The sequence below is a fragment of the Marmota marmota genome, unplaced genomic scaffold, assembly GCF_001458135.2.
Source record: "Marmota marmota marmota unplaced genomic scaffold, marMar, whole genome shotgun sequence".
NCBI classification, from domain to species: domain Eukaryota; kingdom Metazoa; phylum Chordata; class Mammalia; order Rodentia; family Sciuridae; genus Marmota; species Marmota marmota.
Window position 1 is genome coordinate 15,156,823 of NW_026000229.1, and position 14,406 is coordinate 15,171,228.

The 14,406-nt window shown below is 39.3% G+C and overlaps 1 protein-coding gene and 1 non-coding gene across 6 annotated transcripts in view; both read left to right on the forward strand.

Moving 5' to 3' along the window:
• The first annotated feature begins 3,011 nt into the window (after positions 1–3,011).
• Positions 3,012–14,406, forward strand: part of Tipin (TIMELESS interacting protein) — a 17,675-nt gene continuing 6,280 nt past the window's right edge. Inside the window, exons 1-8 of one of the 5 annotated variants that reach the window (XM_048793557.1) lie at positions 3,012–3,435; positions 4,121–4,184; positions 5,077–5,214; positions 5,334–5,412; positions 5,614–5,689; positions 8,924–9,046; positions 9,282–9,345; positions 14,009–14,215. In XM_048793557.1, coding sequence (XP_048649514.1) covers positions 5,085–5,214; positions 5,334–5,412; positions 5,614–5,689; positions 8,924–9,046; positions 9,282–9,345; positions 14,009–14,215 — 679 coding nt within the window. In that variant the 5' untranslated portion in view covers positions 3,012–3,435; positions 4,121–4,184; positions 5,077–5,084. Of the gene's footprint in view, positions 3,489–3,914; positions 4,185–5,076; positions 5,215–5,333; positions 5,413–5,613; positions 5,690–8,923; positions 9,047–9,281; positions 9,346–14,008; positions 14,216–14,406 lie in introns of those variants that run through there. The other 4 variants (XM_048793559.1, XM_048793558.1, XM_015480514.2 and 1 more) reach the window with 4 other exon arrangements.
• On the forward strand, positions 10,348–10,483 carry LOC125613424. Its single transcript, XR_007343998.1, has one exon. It is a non-coding gene; the product is annotated as a small Cajal body-specific RNA 14 (non-coding RNA).

Genomic DNA, 14,406 nt, shown 5'->3' on the forward strand with positions numbered 1-14,406 from the left:
TGTTTGTATGTGGTGCTGAGGATCGAACCCAGGCCGCACGCATGCCAGGCAAGCGCGCTACCGCTTGAGCCACATCCCCAGCCCAGTTATCTAAATTTTATTTTGAAACATCATCTTGCTAAATTGCCTAAGCTGTCCTCAAACTTGTGATCTTCCTGCCTCAGCTTCCCAAATAGCTGAGATTACAGGTGTGTGCCACTGTGCTTAGCAAGAATTTTTTTTTTTTTTTTTTTTAATGTGGGATGTAATTCATGGTCTTTTGGTTTTAAAAGATTTACCTCACTTCTTTTCTTCCAAACCACATCTTGAAAGCCTATCTAGATCTGTGGTAGACTTGGTTCCCTGTTTGCCAGAAAAACTTGCACATTCAGTACTCAATGTTTGATCTTTTGATAGTTTTCATTTTTCTTTTTTAACCCTATTCAGTTTTGTTTGTTTTTGATCCCAGGGATTGAAACCAGGGGTGCTTAACCACTGAGCAACAGCCCCAACTCTTTTTATCTAAAAAAAAAAAATTAATTTTTATTTTTTTATTTTTTACTAGGGATTTAATCCAGGGTATATAACACTGAGTCTCATCTCCAGTTCTTTTTATTTTGAGACAGGGTTTCAATAAGTTGTTTAGGGCTTCACTAAATTGCTGAGTCTGGCCTTGAACTTGCCATCTTCCTGCTCAACCTCCCCAGTTGCTGGGATTATAGGTGTGCACCACTGTACTAGGCCCCTATTTACTTTTTAAACCTTAAATTGTTTTAAAAGACTTTTTATTTTTATTTATTTTTTTTGGTTATAGTTGGACACAATACCTTTATTTTTATTTATTTATTTATATGTGGTGCTAAGGATCGAACCCAGGGCCTCACACATGCTGGGCAAGTGCTCTACCACTGAGCCACAACTTCAGCCCCTTAAAAGATTTTTAATGACTTGTACTTTAGGAATATTTTTGGTGAAACTGATAAAGAAAAGATAGTTCTGTTTTTTTGTTGTTTGCAGTGCTGGGGTTTGAACCCAGGGTCTCAAATGGGCCTGGGTCAGCACCCTACTACAAAGCTACATCCCCAGCCCCTAGTCTTCATATAAGGAAAAAAAGACAATCTGGATTTGGCAATACCAATTATTTACAGGTGTGATCATTTATTCACATGGGTCTACAATTACTTAACAAAATCTTGACATTTCCTAAGAGTAAAGCATTCTAAAAATGGTGTGGCTATGGGCTGGGGATGTGGCTCAAGCGGTAGCACGCTCCCCGGGCATGCGTGCGGCCCGGGTTCGATCCTCACCACCACATACAAACAAAGATGTTGTGTCTGCCGAAAATAAATATTAAAAAAAAAAAATTCTCCTTTCTCTCTCTCAAAAAAAAAAAAAAAACAACAAAAAATTTGTGGCTAATGATAGATACTGTTAATGCCTCACAACTGGAAGTAGGTACTATTTATTAATACTGTAATGAGGAAACTGAAGCACAAAGGTCACCAACCAGAAAATGATGGGCCTGAGTTCATACTCTGAGTATACTTTCAGTTCTTGTTTTGTTTTGGGGGGAGTGTATAACTTTTTAACTTCTCATAGTGCTTTCACATTTATTTGATTAAACAAAAAGTGTATAATACAGATATATCTGGATAATAAAGAGTGTATTTCTTGCCAGGCATGGTGGCACACGCCTGTAATCTCAGGGGCTAGGAGAGGCTAAGGCAGGATTAGGAGGATTAGGATTTCAAAGCCAGCCTCAGCAATGGGCAAGGTGCTTAGCAACTGAGTGAGACCCTGTCTCAATAAAATACAAAATAGGGCTGGGAATGTGGCTCAGTGATTGTGTGCCTGAGTTCAATTCCTGGTACCAAAAAAAAAAAAAAAAAAAAACAGGTGCTAAGCAACTCAGTGAGACCCTGTCTCCAAATAAAATACAAAATAGGAGCTGGTGATATAGCTCACTTGGTAGAGTGCTTACCTGTCATGCACAAGGCCCTGGGTTCAATCTCCAGCACCACAAAAATGAATAAAATACAAAATTGGGCTGGAAATGGGGCTCAGTGGTCAAATACCCTTGAGTTCAATCCCTGGTAACCCCCACCTCCAAAATGAGAAAGTTTTGGGCTGGGGATATAGCTCAGTTGGTAGAGTGCTTGCCTTGCACGCACAAGGCCGTGGTTTCAATCCCCCAGCCCCCCACCACACACACAAAATACAAAATAGGGTTGGGGACCCAGCTCAGTGGTCCCCAGCATCAACAGCAAAGAAAATTGCTGCCTCAGCCATTTGTACTGAAGTTGAGACATTTGTTTCAAACTGATGCTAATTTTGTTAATTTATATTAATTTGCATATATTTTTATGGAAAAATAAAGCAAAAATGTGCATACACATTTTCATACACAATTTCAGGCACATAGAACTGGCAATTTTGTCATATTCTCTTCACATATTTGATCCATTCTTTAAATTTTTAATTTCAACATACAGAAAAGTAGAGATGGTTGAAAGTGTAGCTCAAAAAACGGAGGCATGCCAGTACCCAAAAAAAAAAAAAAAAGTACCTAGGATATTCTTGCTAACACTTTATCTTTTGGGTTTGCCAAATCGGGATGGTTAGATAATTTGCTGCAGATATCATTTTTGTTTTTCTTTTCTTTCTTCCTTTTTTGGGAGAAATAACCTGAGGCGCTTTACGTTATACCCCCCAGCCCATTTTTAAGACAGGGTTTCGCTAAATTACTGAGGTGATGGAGATCCTCCTGCGACAGCGTGGCGAGTCGCTGGCATTACAGGCGTGTCCCGACGCGCCTGGCTAGTTTAAAAAAAAAAAAAAAGTTAACTTACGTTAACAAAGTGCATCTACAAAGTGCGACTCGTGACAATGACAAGTTCCATGCCAGCCTGGGAAACTTAGGCCACTTCAGAGTAAAGAAATAAAAAGGGCTGGGGAAGTAGCCCAGTGGAGGCCCCTGGGCTCAATCCCCAGCCGGCACCCAGGAAAAGCCGCACTCACGCTCCAGGCATTCCGCCATCAACTCTGAAAAAACGGCAGTTTCGCAACCAATACTGCTTCCCTCTACCCTTTTTTAACTTCCTCCACAACTCAGTTTTCAACACTTCCAAAGTATAAAGTGTCCAGGAAGTAACAACTATGAACTTAATTTAAGCAAAGGAGGAGAAAGAACCCCTCGGAAGAAGCACGGCCGAAGCACGGAAAACTCAAGATTCGGACAGGTGGACAACGGCGTGGCCGCGTGACGGGGCGGGGCTTCGTAAAGGCCCCGTCCAGGCCCTGCGTGTATTTGGCGCCAAACTCCGAGAGCTCTTACACTGCGGGTGTGTCGGCGTCTCGCGAGAAGTTCGGTTCACTCGCTGCGTCCAGCGGGGCGCCCACCGCGCAGAGGCTGCAGGCGGCGTGAGCTGAAAGCCGGTTCCGCGAGTGAAGTTCTTGGTGAGGAGGCTTCTTTCGGAGCTTGACAGGAGCTGGGGAGTCTCAGGGAGCTGGTGAGGAGCTGGAGAACAGGATTTCGGCGGAGCGCGCCTGGAGCGGGGGGCGGCCGGGCCGGCCTGGACCGGTGGGGGCAGGCACGTTTACCTGCGTTGCGGTTCAGGGATGCCTGCCGCTAAGCCGAGCCTTCTGGCGGGAGCGAGCGCGTTTCCGGGTCCCTCCGCTTCTGTAGATGGCCTTATAAACACATAGGGCGCCATGTGGATGTGCAGTGAATGAACCCGGTTGAACCGGGGGAGAGTTGGAGAGGAGGCTGGGAGGGGTGATGTTTTCAGCGGTGGGACCCAGGGGAATTAAAGTCAGACAGAGGGCTTCTGTTCCGACGACTTGGGAACATGGGAAAGTTGGACATGGGAAACGAAGGGTCTGGGAACGAATTGTGGTTTGGATATTACATGTGTTAATCTTCAATCCTCTGAAAGTTTGGGGATCAGAGGAGGAAGTTAAGAGTTTGATCAGTGTCTTAAAAAGAGGCAGTTATGCCACCATTGTCAAGGCGTGAAAGAAGTGAAGGAAATGTGATCTGCGCTAAGGAGCATCAGTTTACTGACACTCCTCGCCCTATGCCCCATGCCCGAACACTTCCTTGATGAACTTAATATAGTTTGTGCCTTGTCACCAAACTCAGAGCTCCCTGTCAACCTCGAATTTCTGAACCCCACTTCTTTCCAAAGGACTTAATTGAAACAGAGGTAAATATACTTGTTTTATTTATTTTTAAAGACTGAGTCTGTGTGTTCCCCAGGGTGACCTGGAATGCTTGGGCTCAGGGATCTTCCTGTCTTAGCATGCTGGGACTATAGGTGCATGGCACTTTGCCTGGTTTGTAATTCTTTTCTCTACTTCCTTCACTAACAAATATATATTGAGCACCTGTTGTGTACCAGCAGTAGGGATGCAGTGGAGGAACACAAAGAGCCCTACCTGGTCTAGTATGGTAAACAAACATTAAATAGGCACACAAAACCTAAGGTTGAAATGATAATTACTGTGAGACTTGGTATTATCAGTGCTTATTAAAAGAGGATTTAAATTGAGGAAATTGGGATAGATTTTCTGAGGAGGTGGTAATGGAAATCTGAAAGGGATTAGGAGTCAGGGAAGAGCATTTAAGATAGGAAATAGCAATTGCAAAGATCCAAGGCCATGAGGGATATGGCTCTTTCAAGGAACTGAAAGAAGGGGCAAAGAGAGTTATGTAAAGTGGGGCCAAAGAGGTATAAAGAGGCCAGTTTACTCATGACTTTGGGGTTTTTATTCTTAAAACAGAAGCCATTGAAAAGAAGTCTCAGGTGCTTATTAACTCATCAAGTACAAGTCTCAGGTACTTATTAACTCATCAAGTAGTTGATGTGAAATGATTTTGTTCAAAATCATATTCAGTGGTAGAGTATATTAGAACTCAGTGCCAGTTTCTAGCCTAGTCTTTTTCCTCATTGTTTTCTTCTCTTTTTTTTTTTTTTTTAATGATGTGTGAATCTAAAATGTGGCTTACCCATGAACTTGCTTCATCTTGAACTTAACTGTATAATAGGAATATTATTTTGGATAAATAAGAATAATTTTACTTTTTTTTCCCCCTAGAGAAAAAAATGTTAGAACCGCAAGAGAATGGCTTAGTTGACCTGCCAGATTATGAACATGTAGAAGATGAAACTTTTCCTCCTTTCCCACCTCCAGCATCTCCGCAGAGAGATGGTGAAGGAGCTGAATATGATGAAGGTCTGTATAGAGTTTCACAAAAGTGTCCATGTTCACTTATCCATCCATCAGCTTATAAATAATAAATTTGTAAGTAAGGCTTAAATTATTTAATGCTGCTTCTTGATATATTTCATCAGGGTCAGGGACCAGAGCACCTGTTCCTGTACCTGTAAAGAGAACAGTTAAAAGGAATATTCCCAAGTTGGATGCTCAGAGGTACGTGTTTTCCATACACATTTATACTTTATAGCTATTGTTTTTTTCCTAATGTTACAAGCTTTGGGTTGGGATGAATTGAAAATCAGATTGTTCTATAAACATTTGTTTCCATTTAGGAGAAAATATTTTTTTTTCTATGGTCTTGGTTTGGACTTTACTCTAGGAAACTTGAAATTCAAAATGTTTTTCTATTTACAGATTAATTTCAGAGAGAGGACTTCCTGCCTTAAGGCATGTGTTTGATAAGACAAAATTCAAAGGGAAAGGTCATGAGGTAAGAAAGGTCTTATTTTCCTTTTTGTCTTTTTTTTTTTTTTAATATCTTTTATAGTTGTAGAGGGACAGAATGCCTTTATTTTATTTGTTTATTTTTATGTGGTGCTGAGGATCGAACCCAGTGCCCCACGCATGCCAAGCAAGCACTCTGCCACTGAGCTACAGCCCCAGCCCTAGTCTTGTTTTTTAAAATAGCAGTAAACTGTGGGCTCATTATGGTCTTGAGAATCTTTAAATATTTCCATTAATCATAATATCACCTGAAAAGTAGTTGTGATGTAGTGGAAAAGGTACTATTTAAAGAATTAGAAAATATGTCTGTGTAGTCTCATTTTTTGTCACATCATATGTAGATATACATACATATTATGTAAAGTCATAGCTTTAGGTAAAATCATTTCTGAGTCTCTAAGCCTGAGTTTAAAGTTATAAATTTAGAGGAAGCTAGGTGTGGTGGTGCACACCTGTAATCCAATGACTTGAGAGGTGAAAGCAAGAGGATCACAGGTGTGAGGCCAGCTTGGGCAACTTCGTGAGACCTATCTCAAATTAAAAAAAAAAAAAAAAAAAAAAAAAGATGAGGTATAGCTTAATGGTAAAGTATCTCTGGGTTCAATACCCATTAGCAAACACAAATACACACACACAGATAGGAGGGAATAGAATTTACTTTGTTCTTCAAAGAATGATTTTAAACTTCATGAGGGCAAAGACTCTGCCTGTATTGATCACTTATATGTCCCCAAGATATGAGACAGTGTCTGGTTAATAGATATCAGTAAAGTTTTTGAAAAAATGAAAACATTTAATAACAGATGTACACTGTATAAATGTATGTTTTAAAATTCTCTTATCTTTGAATAATAAAGCTAGGTAGGTTTTTGGTAGATAATCTTTTTATAGGGCTTTGCAGTTTAAAGTATTTCAGATATGTTCTCTGTTAATTTTCGTGAGTGATGGTCCCATTATCTAGTCACAGACTTAGGGTTTTGAGTGAGTGACCAATGGCCAATAATTAAAACTGAGCCTAGTCTTCATGTTTAATTGCCCAACTAAAATAATATTGACAGTAACATTTAGGTGTGTGGTATGCAGGATAATTTGTAAGGAGAAAGAAACTGGAGGTCGTCAACAACTCAGGCTGTTGTACTACCTGAGGGATAAGGTAGTAATAGTAGTAGTAGTACTAGTACTAGACGAGATAGGATAGTGGTAGATGAAATTTTCAGGTATTAGTGGTGAATTGGTACTTTGAATGTATGAAGTCTTGATCATGTTTATAATAAACCTTTATTAAAATAAGTAAGTTTGTATGAAGAATGGGCATTTTGTGTTTTTTCATTGGGCCAGAATGTGCTTTGAGTTTACTTTATTCTGTATTTTGCCCTTAGAAATTTTTACTATTTTCTCACAATTTTGAACACTCACTACTTTTTCTTCTTATATTAACTTGGGACTTAACTGTATTTAGTTTTTTTTTTTTTTTTTTTTTAACTATCATGTTTTTGCAATGTTGGGGATTGAACCCAGGACTTTGAGAGCACTAAGCAAATGCTCTACCACTGAGCTATGCCCCCAGCACAGTTTTTTCTTTTCTTTGTTTCTTTGTGTCTAATGTGACATTGTGAGGTGGTTAATCAGCTACTTCCAACTGGAAAATGATTTTAGGTAATTGAATCTTTAAAATAATTTATACCTTTATTATCAGAAGGGGAGAATGAAGAGAGATTGTGTTCTTAGTATTACATATTTAGTCAGTGATAGAGTTGGTAGTTTTGACATTTGCTTCTAGTCATGGTCAAATAAAAATAGCAACATTTCAGAATTTACATAGTGTCAGGTGCACTGTTTGCTTGTTTGATACCTGAGATTGAACCCCAGTGTGCTTAACCACTGAGCCATATCAGGGTTTTTATTTTATTTCTTTATTTTTTAATTTTTGGTACTAGGGATTGAACCCAAGGGTGCTTGACCACTGAGCCACATACCTAGCCCTTTTATATTTTATTTTGAGACGGGGTCTCGCTAAGTTGCTAAGGCTTCGCTAAGTTGCTAAGACTGGCTTTGAATTTGTGATCCTCGTGCCTCAGCCTCCTGAACCTCTGGGATTACAGGTATGCTCCACCATGCCTGTGGCACATTGTTTTTATTAATCCTTACAATAACCCTGTGAGGTATGTATATTAGTCTCACACATGAGGAAATAGGTACAGAGATGTAAATGGCTTTTAAGTGATGGAATTGGAATTTGACTTTATGTAGTCTGATGTAGAGCCTGTGCTTTAATCATTCTCCTATTTTAAAATACTGTAAAGTGAAGAATGAATATTTTATAGCAAAACCAGGAATTTATAATTTTACTTTTCATGAGTCAAGTTTATTAAAATTTATTTTTAATTTACATTTTTTAAAAAAATCTTAATTGGAATTTCAAATATGGAGAGGTATTAATGGTTTGAGAATGTTTAAACTGTTCTTTCTAGTCTCTGCCCTTGGGGTTTTTAAATATATTCCTTACAGTTCTGAATTCTCAATGATTTTTTCTAAGTATATGATTTTGGGGTCTGTCAGTGTTTAGTTATTCCTGAAAGTTTTTTTTTTTTTCTATTATTATTGTTCTTTTTAGATACACTTGATAGTAGAGTGTATTTTGACCTTTTATATATATATGGACTATAACTTATTCCAGTTAGGATTCCTGAGAGATATTTTGACATATTAAAGCTCATTTTGGGGTTTTACTTTACAATTCTGAAAAGACACATATTATTATCTTGGAAATTTTCTTACTGGTATTTTTTCATCTGTTTTTTAATTTTGTTTATTTATGTTTTGTGGGGCTAGGAATTGAGACCAGAGGTGTTCTACCACAGAACTACACCTTCTGCCCTTTTTATTTTTTGAGATAGGATCTCGCTAAGTTTCTGAGGTTGGCCCTGAAATTGTGATCCTCCTGTGTCAGCCTTGGAAGTATCTAGGATTGCAAACATGCACCATCATGCCCAACTTCAGCTCCTCTGATTTTTAAAAATATGTATCCAGTGCTCTTTTAGAACTGTAATCCTCCAAGCCCTTAGTAAATATTTTTCTTTGTAAATTTCCTTCTAAAAGTTTCCTAACCTTATAAATATGACACCAATGACTTTGGCATTTCTTTTCAGTTCTGAAATCTGCTGACAAGGCCAATGTGAGAATGAGTCTTCTATTTAGCATTTTTATTTTTATGTGCCAGGCTGAAGACTTGAAGACACTAATCAGAAACATGGAGCACTGGGCACATAGGCTATTCCCCAAACTGCAGTTTGAGGATTTTATTGACAGAGTTGAATACCTGGGAAATAAAAAGGAAGTGCAGGTAAGTATTGTGATTATTATGAATGTTGTTCATAGTGCTAAACAGAACAAAGGTAAATGTAGCTGAGGTTAGATTGCTATTTTGGAGTTTTCATTTTGAAATTTGTTGTGGTAGAGAGGGAAAATTAATAGTGTTTATTTGAAGGACAATTCTTTAGAAACTAAGAATTGAATAAATGATCATTTCTCTTCCTAACATTTAAATGAAAATGTAAAAATATCTTCTTTATTGTCAGACCTGTTTAAAACGAATTCGACTTGATCTCCCTATTTTACATGAAGATTTTGTTAGCAATGATGGTAAGTATATAGGTTTATTTGCTTTATAACAATTTTGCTTTTAGAAATGGATCCAGTTGGGGTAGGTAACAGAGGACTGTGTTCTCAATCTGTATTGTGTATATAATCAGTACAGTTGATAGGAACAAGTTAAAATGCATTAGGAAATCTAGAATGTATATGAAATTTGTTTTTTTTTTCTTTTTTAGGGGAGTGGTACTGGGGATTGAACTCAGGGCCACTCAACTACTAAGCCATATCCCCAGCCCTATTTTGTATTTTATTTAGAGACAGGTCTGAGTTGCTTAGCACATGCCATTGCTAAGGCTGGCTTTAAACTCATGATCCTCCTGCCTCAGCCTCCCAAGCCACTGGGATTCCAGGCATGTGCCACCACGCCTGGCTGAAATTTGTTTCTTTTTCTTTTCTTTTTTTTAATATTTTTTAGTTGCTGACAGATCTTTATTTTTTTTCATACGTGGTGCTGAGAATCAAACCCAGTGCCTCACACATACCAGGCACGTGGGCTACCACTCAGCCCCAGCCCCAGCCCCTGAAATTTGCTTCTTAAAGATATAGTTTCAGGGCTGCGATTGTGGCTCAGTGGCAGAGTGCTTGCTTAGCATGTGTGAGGCACTGGGTTCAATTTTCAGCACCACGTATAAATAAATTTAAAAAAAAAATGTGAACTTGTGAGAATTTGTCTGACAATTAATCCTTTATAGTGTTTGTTAATAAAAATGTATCAAGATAGAGTGGTCGGGCATGGTGACACATGCCTGTAATACCACCAGCTCAGGAGGCTGAGGCAGGAGGATTGCAAGTTTAAAACCAGGCTCAGCAACTTAGTGAGGCCCTAAGCAACTTAGTGAGGCCCTGTCTCAAAATTTAAAAAAATTAAAAAGGACTGGGGATGTGGCTCAGTAATTAAGTGCCCCTGCATTAGGCAGAATACAGTGATGATGAAAGTTTGCATTTCACTTATAGTGCACATTCTGAATGTAGGATTTTAGTAAGACTCATGTGACTGTTCCTGATGTTGATTGCATTTGTTAGTTGTACAGTGCAACCATAGACAGTCACACACATTAACACAGATGGTTCCTGCCGACAGGATCTGTACAGTTATCAGATTTTCTGTGCGATGGCTCCATACATGTTTTGTAACTTTTAATAGATGTGGGAAATACAGGTTCCATATTGAATCCCCCAAAGTTAATTATAAGTTGCTTTTAAAAGTGAGATGGAGGGGCTGAGGATATAGCTCAGTTGGTATAGTGCTTGCCTCACATGCACAAGGCCATGGGTTCCATCCCCAGCATCACAAAAAAAAAAAAAAGTGAGAAGGAGTTTGGTGTGATGGTGTACACCTGTAATCCCAGTGACTTGGAAACCTGAGCAGGAGGATTGCAAGTTCAAGGCTAGCCTGGTAAGCTTAGTGAGTCCCTAAGCAATTTAAACTCTGCCTTAAAAAAAAAAAAAAAAAAAAGGTAGAGGGGAAGGCTGGGAATGTAACTTAGTGGTAAAGTATCCCTGGGTTCAATTCCCAGTACCCACCAACCCTGTTAAAAAAAGTGAAGGAATGTGATTTAAGTTGATCTGGGGTTTTAATTTGGGGGAGGGCAGGTAGTGGGGATTGAACTCAGGGGCACTCAACTTCTGAGCCACATCTGCCGCAGTCTGGCTGGGCACAATCAGGAGCCACTTGTCAAAAGAAACTAACTTTATTTTTAGAACCACACACGCCAAACAAAACAGCCTCTCAGGAAAAATCCTCAGAACCTCAACTGCCACCACCGGCTTTCCACAAGCCTCTCTCTCCCACACAAGCCTCTCTCCACCTCCCACAATCCTCCTGCTCTTGAGGCCGATTGGCTGGGTCACGTGGGCGGAGCCAAAAAAAGTCCCCCAATGAGCAGCTCCGTGGTCTGAAAGGGCAGGGAAACAGTCCAATGAGCATCACCGCAGAGGAGCCAATCAGCTAGATGTTGCTGGGGCCGAGGAGCCAATCAGCTAGATGTTGCTGGGGCCGCTGTGAGCCAATCATCAGCCGGCAGCTGGAAGTTTGCTGGCAGCTGGAAGTTTGCTGGGGCCCCTTTGGCTGTGGCTCTCAACACACATCCCCAGCCCTATTTTATATTTTATATAGACAGGGTCTCACTGAGTTGCTCAGTGCCTTGCTTTTGCTGAGGCTGGCTTTGAACTCACGATCTTCCTGTCTCAGCCTCCTGAGCTGCTGGGATTACAGGCCTGCTAATTGTTTTTTTTTTTTTTTGGTTTTGTTTTTATCCCCTTTATATCCTAGTTAAAGCAATACACTGCCTCATCAGTGGTTACATTCATATCTTTTCCCCCATACAACATTGTTTATATTAAAGAGATCATTTACTATTAAAGTAGTTTTTCTTTTGTGGCTCATGAAAAATACTTGTTTGGGTATTTCATTATTATTGATGTAGAATCTTCTAAGCTCTGTAAGATAAAGCATATTAAAAACGTCACTGGTGGGGGCTGGGGTTGTGGCTCAGCAGTAGAGTGCTCACCTAGCACGTGTGAGGCCCTGGGTTCCATCCTCAGCACCACATAAAAATATATAAACAAAAATAAAGGAATTGTGTCCAACTACAACTAAAACTAAATATTAAAAGAAAAAGAATACCTCACTCATAATTGGTTCTAATGCCTGTTTCTTCTCCAGCAGTATTAGTATTCTATTAGTATTTTTTGACAAAGGAATGCATTTTAGTTTCTTGACACATAAATATTTTACCATTCCAGGAAGGAAAAGTGGCTTTTTAACTACAAAGGAAGGAGTTTCCAAAGAGGGTTTTGTGTAAAGGGCTGGATTAAGTATATATCACTAAGTAATTGTAGAGGTTTATTTTCATGTTTTGGGATATTTTCTACTATTTTACCTAATATCATAAGTCATAATATATATTATAGGTCAGGGATGAGATATAAATTCATATTTCAAGTGGGGATATAGTGATTTAAAATTTTCAAGTGGCTTTGTCAGATCTGTTGGAGTTATCATATCTTTTTAAAATATTTTATTATTTGTAGTTGGACACAATAACTTTATTTATTTATATGTGGTGCTGAGGATCTAACCCAGGGCCTTGCATGTGTGAGGCGGATGCTCTACCGCTGAGCCATAATCCCAGTCCCTGGGGTTATCGTTTTTTAATCCCATAATGTAGATGACGCAGAGAGAAAGTGAAGTCTCTGCCATTTTGTTATTTTTTGCTTGTGTTTCTATTCTACCTGAAGGCATTTTGTTCTTTTTCAGATCTTTTTAAACTACCACTTGTGCATTTTGCTGGTGTTTGGTAAAAACACAATGTCAGTTTACTTGCCTAGGCAATCAGAAGCATCTCCATGTCATATTATGCTGAATTTTGAAAATGAACGAGGGCCTGTTTCTTGCATTTTTCAGTTCAGTTCATAGAACAGACTAATTCTGTCATATGGACAATTGGTAGTTTAGCACTTAAAGTCCTTTCATTTTTGGCTTTTGATGCTGGGGATTGAACCCAGGTCCTTGTGGATGCTGGACAAGCACCCTACTCACTGAGCCACATCCTCAGCCTTGGCCCTCATTTTATTTTCAGTTTTTGAGATGGGGTCTCATTATGTTGCCCAGGTTGGCCTCAAACTTGCAATCCTCTTGCCTCAGTCTTCTGAATAACTGGGATTAGAGGTGTAAGCCACTGTGTCCAGCTTCCCAGTCCTCATTTTAAATATGTTAATAAAATTTAATTTTTTTTGTTGGGGGCAGATACTAGGAATTGAACTTAGGGGTATTTAACCCCTGAGGCCACATCCCAGCCCTATTTTGTATTTTATTTAGAGATAGGGTCTCACTAAGTTGCTTAGTGCTGTGCTTTTGCTGAGTGTGGCTTTGAACTCATGATCCTCCTGCCTCAGCTTCCTGAGCCACTGGGATTACAGGCATGTGCCACTGCGCCTGACTTAATTTTTCTTAATTATTATTTGCAGTGTTGGGGATTTAACTCAAGACCTTGCCTATGCTAGGCAAGTACTCTGCCACTTAATAATATTTTCATTTGACTAAACATGCACCTTTAAGGTGTTTTATAAAAATTTCTTGGTCAAGTGTGGTGGCACATATCTATAATTTAAGCAGTTTGGGAGGCTGAGGCAGGAGGTCACAAATTCAAAGTCAACTTCATCAATTTAGTGAGGCCCTAAGCAATTTTAGAAGATCCTATCTCAAAATAAAAAGAGCTGGGGATGTTTCTCAGTGGCTAAGTGCCCCTGGGTTCAATTCCTAGTATTCCCCAATAAAAAATTTTTTTTTTCTTTTACTTGTTTGAATCAAGCATGTATTTGCAATATTCTCATACCTCATGAATTGTTTCTTCAGATGCAGCCACTTGCCACCATTTTATTATGTTTTGTTTTCTTTTGTTCATACTGGGGGTTGAACCCAGGGGCTACATCCCTACCCAGCCCTTTTTTATCTTTTATTTTAGCATAGGGTCCAAACTGACCTCAAACTTGGGATCCTTTTGTCTCAGCCTCCTGAGTTACTGGGATCACAGGCATGTATCACTGTGCTGTGACCTATTGCCTCTTCAAGCCACTTTTCAGTTAAAATCTGCATAATCTCTTTTTTTCTAAGGCTTCAGTTGTACTAATTTTTTCTTTTCTACTGCAGATGAAGTGGGGGAAAGCAAAGGCCTTGATGTAACTGCTGCCGAATTAGATCCCTTTTTGACAGACTCATCTGAAAGTGAGAAGTTTGCTTCTGAGTTAAGTAGAAACCTAACAGAAGAGCAACAACAAAGAATTGAGAGAAATAAACAACTGGCCTTGGAAAGAAGGCAGGCAAAGCTACTGAGTAATAGTCAGTCCCTAGGAAATGGTAAATTTTATGCTTGGTTTTATGAGTTGCCATTAATATATCATAGGCATGTTGAAAATTTTAACTTCTCTACTATCTACCTAAATAAACTACCTCCTGGAATGGAAAAGTGTGATATTAAGTTTGTGTGTGTGTGTGTGTGTGTGTGAGAGAGAGAGAGAGAGAGAGAGGGAGAGAGGGAGGGAGGGAGG